General features: G+C 37.1%; 1 protein-coding gene across 1 annotated transcript in view; it reads left to right on the plus strand.

The window, feature by feature from the left end:
• The window catches only part of LOC107712928 (rho guanine nucleotide exchange factor 12-like), an 81,662-nt gene that overhangs the window by 64,685 nt on the left and 9,867 nt on the right, over positions 1–7,110 (plus strand). The window contains exons 17-22 of the mRNA XM_016518329.1: positions 90–122; positions 945–1,059; positions 1,152–1,257; positions 3,262–3,468; positions 4,873–5,017; positions 6,846–6,881. Of these exons, the coding sequence (XP_016373815.1) occupies positions 90–122; positions 945–1,059; positions 1,152–1,257; positions 3,262–3,468; positions 4,873–5,017; positions 6,846–6,881 (642 nt within the window). The remainder of the gene's footprint in view (positions 1–89; positions 123–944; positions 1,060–1,151; positions 1,258–3,261; positions 3,469–4,872; positions 5,018–6,845; positions 6,882–7,110) is intronic.

The following is a 7,110-nucleotide window of genomic DNA, read 5'->3' on the forward strand; positions in this document are numbered from 1 at the left end:
GTTACACTATTCAAATGAGAAGGAAAACACACTGGAAGTTGTGGGTGTCTCTCACACTTCAGTAAATTGCAACTTATGTTTTGTTTCAGATTGACGTCACAGGCCACAGAGGAAGATAAGTGGTAAGGGGAATTCTCATGTCCTCTCCCTCCATAAAGGACATATTACATCACCCCATATTAACCCCTGAAACACTGTCCTGCCTTACAGATTGAAACTAAATCCAAGGTCACACAGAAATTGAGTATTTAGTAAAATGGTACAGTTTTACATTACTTTATAAAGTAGTGAAACAAAACCTTAAAGTGAAAAGGTACATTTTAAAGGCAAAAACCGGCTACAAATCACACTAGCCCTTAAGTTTCCCTCCCAGTTTTTGCTGCAGTCTTGTGAGTGGTGTGCAGTTGCAGCATATGATCGGTCAGGAGCCCATATGGGTGGCAGCAGCAGGGACTGAGGCGTTGTGTGTCCTCCCAGATGGCATGCAAGAGAGTGGAGCCTCATGAAGCCTCTGACAGGAGCTTGTGAGGGCTATTTCTGCTCTGGCACTGACTGTGGTTACGCATTGTACAAGTCATCTGTTTGGCTTGTAAGTGTTTGTGAGAACAGCTTTGTAAGTTCTTCAGCTGGGGTCCTAGCTGTCAGAATAATTTTCTGCACACTGTAAAGTATTTCAGCATGGACTGAACTAAGCTCTTGCTCCCCCTCCTGGAAATGACAGATAATGATTTCTCAGAATAGTCCGTTTTAAACTACCATAGTGAAACTTAGTTTAAGTCTAAGGCTGGATTAGAATTTTTTTTTCGTTTTGGATGAATCATCAACACCTGGGTATATATACAGATGTAATAACACAATTTGAATGCATTACTACTGTTCAAACTTAGGGATGTGAACAAATTCCAAGTATTTTTTTTTCCTCATACTGTCATTCTCTTTCACAGTAGCACCATGCAGTTTGTGATACTGTCGTATATGAAGCAGCTCGGCGTAAAAGTGAAGGAGTCTCGAGGGCTGGAGCACAAGCCCAAGCTAATGAATCTTTTCCCTAAAATAAAGGTACAAACTCTCAGGAAACTTCCTGACTCTGTCTCCAAATGACTCCATGAAACCAAAGAAACTTAACCATTGTCTTTGTGCTCCCTTAACAGAAAAGCATAAAGCCTGAGAAAGATGGAAGTGAGGAGAAATCAAAGAAAACACGATTTCCTAATGTCTTTCCTCAGAGACGGCCGAGCAGGATTGACACTTCAGCAAGTAAGCTGATTTATTTCATTAACAGTTAAACCAGTGGTTCTCAACCTTTTTGATTCAAAGTTACAAAGTTACAAAATTATTTAAAGGCCCTGCCCATATTGTCTAAGATAATTCCTCCTATATTTCTACTGTAATGATAATGCTGCTTGTTTTCAAACTCTTTTGTAAACAGAAACTGGGAGTGTTGATATATTAAATTAACCAAAATGTATTTTATGATTTCAGAAGCTACAAGATTGTGATTCTTTATGTTCTTTAATAAAAACAATTGTCTTGGGAGGGGGAAAAGAAATCTTGATTATTGTGTGTGTGTGTGTGTGTGTGTTTTATAATTTAGTTTTTTATTGATATGCTTTTTTAAGTAATCTGGCCTTGAGAACCACTGGATTACAACACAGGTTTAGTTTTGTAGTTATGTAGACAGTAGCAGAAATGTCAGCTATTCATAAACGAGGTCGTTTACATATAGTCTTAAAGGTACAGTAGCAAAAAAGAGAGGCCTGTTTAATTCTAGGATTTAGAGATGGTGAAATGGGGTTTAAAATGAATTAAATAATATTTCTCAAACCTAGAGGAATACTATTAGTGAACTTAAAATCGATAAATTAACCAAAATGTATTTTATGATTTCAGAAGCTACAAGATTATGATTCTATATGTTCTTTAATAAAAACAATTGTCTTGGGAGGGGGAAAAGAAATCTTGATTATTGTGTGTGTGTGTGTGTGTTTTATAATTTAGTTTTTTATTGATATGCTTTTTTAAGTAATCTGGCCTTGAGAACCACTGGATTACAACACAGGTTTAGTTTTGTAGTTATGTAGACAGTAGCAGAAATGTCAGCTATTCATAAACGAGGTCGTTTACATATAGTCTTAAAGGTACAGTAGCAAAAAAGAGAGGCCTGTTTAATTCTAGGATTTAGAGATGGTGAAATGGGGTTTAAAATGAATTAAATAATATTTCTCAAACCTAGAGGAATACTATTAGTGAACTTAAAATCGATAAAAATGAAGAGGGAAAAACTGGTTCATTTCTCAGAAAAAATTATTTTTTCCCCAGTTTCTGTTAGGGTGAAATCTGGCATAATTTAGTTCCTTGTGAAGCTCCTTGTGGGTTTATTTTACTTCCCTGTTTGTAACCATTTTATACAGACAACCACCCACTTGTAATCTCCTTTATTTTGAAGACACAAATACCATTCAGGACTCAATGCTAAGTTTTTTTTTCTACTGGCCCTGCCACAAAATTAAATAAATAAATAAAAATAATAAATTGCTTGTTTATTTTTTATTTTTTAGTAAATAATGTTGTCACAACACCAAAATTTTAGATACCAGTGACATTTCACAATTCCCTTTTTCAGTTTCGATATCACAGCAAAAACTACTATCCTAACTATTATAAAGGTTAAACATTAGTGAAGACAAGTAAACAGTCAGTAATAAAATAAGAACAATCATCGAGCAAATAAAATGAAACAAATGAAACAAACAATGCTTCGAGTTTTTCAGATAGGTCTAACACTAATTTCTTTAATATTTCTTTCCTCTGCATACTAAAGGGTTAGTTCACCCAAAAATGAAAATTCTGTCATTAATTGCCCACCCTCATGTCGTTTCAAACCCGTAAGACCTTCGTTCATCTTCGGAACACAAATTAAGATATTTTTGATGGAATCTGAGAGCTGTCTGACCCTGCATAGACAGCAACGCAGCTGAAATGTTCCCAAGTCCTGAAACGTAGCAAGGAGATCTGTAAAATAATCCATGTCTTCAATTTTTGAGTGAACTAACCCTTTAAGTAAGGTAATCAATGTAAAATAATCACTGCTCTGTCCTCACTGAATTAAAAATTTTCTCCCAATTTTATATGTGTGTTTATATATATAACAATAATTCCATCAACTGTCCTGAGGGACTTTCACGCTGACCCAGGCAAACAGGCAGTCCTTATTGGCGAGCCCCGACACTGATGTTGCTCTCTCTTTCTCTTGCCCTGCAGTCAGCAGGGCTCTGGAGCCGAGGCAGCGTCAGACAAAGCCTCAGCTGCCGTTGGGCGCTGGAGAGCAGGCAGACGGGTCGTCTCCTCCCGTACGGAGCAGTCAGTCGAGTGAAGGCTCAGATGGCACCACTGCCCTGGTCACGTCACCCCCTTACAGTGCTCCAGCAGCACAGGGCACAGACAGCATCAACCGAGAGTCTGAGGCTGGTGAGAGACGCTTCACAGATCATTGTTGTCAAGTGTCTGTGCTTTTAAAAGTTTTCCTTCTCCAACTCTTTTTTGATATTTTTGGGGCTGTCAGTTGATTTAGATGAATGAGTAGTGCAAGATTTGAAGTCATGGACCGCAATTAAGTGTTGTCTATCAGTGAGATATGACTACAACCAAATGAATTACATTATATGCCAATTAATAATCAAACTGATCATTTAAATTTGAGTATTGGCTGAGAAAAGCCCCACAAAGAAGATCAGCCATGATTATTTTCTTGCCAACACTTTACAATAAAGTTCCATTAGTTAAGTAGGTTAATTAACGTGAAACAACAATAAAAAGGTTTTCATTTTGATAAAAAGTTTTTCACAAAGAATTTATTCATTGTAATGTTACTTTTTAAAGGGGTCATATGACTCGATTTCAATTTTTCCTTTCTCTTTGGAGTGTTACAAGCTCTTGGTGCATAAAGAAGATCTGTAAAGTTGCAAAAACTAAAGTCTCAAATCCAAATAGATATTCTTTATAAAAGTTAAGAGTCGTTTGCTAATACATTATTCAAATACAAAGTTAATATTATTTAATAGAACGGAGTAAACAACGAACAGTGAGTTGTATGTTTATTAACATTAACAAAGATGAATAAATACTATATTTAAATAAAAATAAATACTGAGTTAACTAATGGGAACTTATTGAAAATCTTATTGAAAATCGTTACCTCACTCTTTAATGTCTTTAATCTTTCTCTCCTTTTTTCCCCTCCACTGTCATTGTGCCCTCTCATAGTTATCCGCCCTTAATGATTACTCTTTCTGTCCTCTCCCTTGCATCATATTTCTACTTATTTCCCAGCAGCTGTATTACAAATACTTAGAATCTTATTTCTTGACTCAAGATTTGAAAAATTACCAAATTACCAAAAAAATTCGAAATTACCAAATAGGATAGGATTCTAATTTAAGCTGTTTCTGTAATACAACCCTAGATTTGTTTTTAGATAATTTGTATTTTTTTTTTGTTTTATAAGTTTGCTTTGTCTGAGCTCTGTCAGTGTTCTCCTGGTTGTTGGGGTCAAGGCTTAAATCTGCTGACTACGTTTTTTTTAGAAAATAATTGGCCTGTTTTACTTTTTTTTAAATTTTGCATTTTAATGGGAGATGGTCAGATTGTGCCCACATTTAGAGAGAGGGATATTTCTTACGTGTTTCAATGAGAGAGTTAATTCATTGTGTGCATATTTGTATTGTTTTTTTTGTTTGTTTCAACTTTAAACGTTCAAAGCCCAGCAAAGGCCAGTTTCAAGTTGCCTTTCCTTATGAAGCTTCTTCTATTCAGCACTGATTTCAAAAGCTTTTCATTTTCTGACACACTGTCTCTCTCTGGCTGTGGTCTTAGGTGGACTTCCCTCTTCTGCACTACCTAGACTGGGAGACGGTGTCGTCCCGGGAGATCTGCAGGACTCGTCCTCTTCAAACACTCACTTTGACTTCAGCCCCTGTACACTGGAGCATCTACTGGAGGAGGAAGCTGAGACAGACAAGTGAGTCAAGTGATCACCATCCAGGCTTATATTAATAAAATCACCTTTTCACACTGCACACAATCCAGATTTATCAAATCACATACTCCGTCATTATCTGGTATGTCCTCAGCAGGTAGTAGAACAATATAATTAGCATCCTGACTGAGGGTGTTCACACTTGTAGTTCGGTTAGTTTGGTTAATTTGGTCCGGACCAAAAAGGAAAATGATACATTTGGTCCTGGTCCGCTTAGCATTCACATTGGCATTTTTGACAGCGAACCTAAAGACACCGAACCTAAAGGCATAGTGATACGTTCACAACCTGATTGGTCGGCTTGAATGACGTATATATCGTGACGGAACTCACCGAACACCCCAAACAAAAGGTGCGTTAGACTTAAAGCGGCGCTGCGGGTGTATGATATCAAAGCACCCATTAACCGATCGGTCTGCTTAGCGCTGCTTTAAGTCGAACACACCTAATGCCGTCTGCTGGACTAAGCGCGCTCATTCTTGCGTGTACATATAATTTTATTTTCACCACCTGCAAACTCACAAGGAGCTCATAAAAGGCACTTTAACTCATCGTTGCTCCACGTTTGCCCTCTGCTCATTTTGTTTGGTTTTATACAGTGTCGTCAAATCATGTCGAATAGCGTCGCATCTTGTCATTACTTCCTGCTTTTGGTTTGTTTAGAAGTATTTGGTCCGTGTTGCGTTCATACATCATTCGAACCGCACCAGAGTTCGTTTGGAAGCGGACCGAGACCCATCTTTTCAGTGGTCTTGGTCCGCTTGTTTGGTGCGCACCAGGGTTCGGATGGCAGTGTTCACACTTACTCAAACGAACCACACTAACAGAGCAATCGCACCAGGGTTCATTTTAATCGAACCAAACATGACAAGTGTGAACCCTAAGAAGATAACCTAAAATTTTTATACTGACTGGATTTCTAAATATCACATTTTAATCTTAAAACCACATTTAGATATTGTTTTATGAGGTCTTGTGCACCTTTTTGCTGTTCAGACTGCAAAACCTGAAACTGGTTTGAGTCTGAACTACACTACCATTCAAAAGTTTGGAGTCAGTTTTTTTTATATTCTAAAAGACACATTAAATTGATCAAAAGTGATAAAGACATTTATAATGTTACAAAATATTTCTATTTCAAATAAATGCTGTTCATTCCAACAGAAATGTCAGTTTCCACAAAAACATTAAGCAGCACAACTGTTTTGAATATTGATAATAATAGTAATTATTTCTTAAGCAGCAAATCATTATATTAGAATGGTTTTTGAAGGATCATGTGACACTGAAGACTGGAGGAATGATGCTGAAAATACAGCTTTTTTTCATCACAAAAATTCAGCTTTGCCATATATAAAATATATTAAAACAGCAATTATTTAAAATCGTAATAGTATTTTACAATCTTCCTGTTTTACTGTATTTTTAAATAAATGGTAGTGTAAATAAGCCTAAAAATTGTCACTCCAAAAATGCATTTATATTGGATTTGGATTTAAGATGAGCAGTCGCTGTCTCATAATCGGGCTGTTTTGAGTAAGAGCGGTCTCAGCGGCCACGATACAGGCCTCACAGCTATTTTTGTTCCTTAAGTCTCTGTAGTGATGATGCACATACAACATTTGAAACAAAGCTTTGCTCTGTGGTGTTCTGTTCTGTAAATGATCTTACTGGGACAGACAGAGAAGGAAGCTTGTGCCTCATGACTTGGGGCTCTAGGGAAGAGAAAGAGAGCGTTGACAACATGCAGCGTTTGGGATGTTGGGATTCTTACTGCTGTAGGGTAATTGGAATGTGATTTACCTTACAGGACGCAGGACACCGGCACCCCCAGGCCTGACAGGAGGTGAGTGCTCTCTCTTTGGTGGTTGACCAGTGTGTGTTTTTCAGTGGTCGATGCTGATATCACTTCTTGGCCATTTCAGACAACAGTATAAGCATTAATGTGACAAAACACACATGTAATAAAACAGAAGAATTTTCAGTAGTGTTCTCGGTCTTTTTGGATCCCATTGAGTAACAGTACAAAATATAAGGTTGTGCTTTTAATACACAGAAAATACACAAACATTTAA

Source organism: Sinocyclocheilus rhinocerous, unplaced genomic scaffold (genome assembly GCF_001515625.1).
Source record: "Sinocyclocheilus rhinocerous isolate Xijiao unplaced genomic scaffold, SAMN03320098_v1.1 scaffold4011, whole genome shotgun sequence".
Classification (NCBI taxonomy): domain Eukaryota; kingdom Metazoa; phylum Chordata; class Actinopteri; order Cypriniformes; family Cyprinidae; genus Sinocyclocheilus; species Sinocyclocheilus rhinocerous.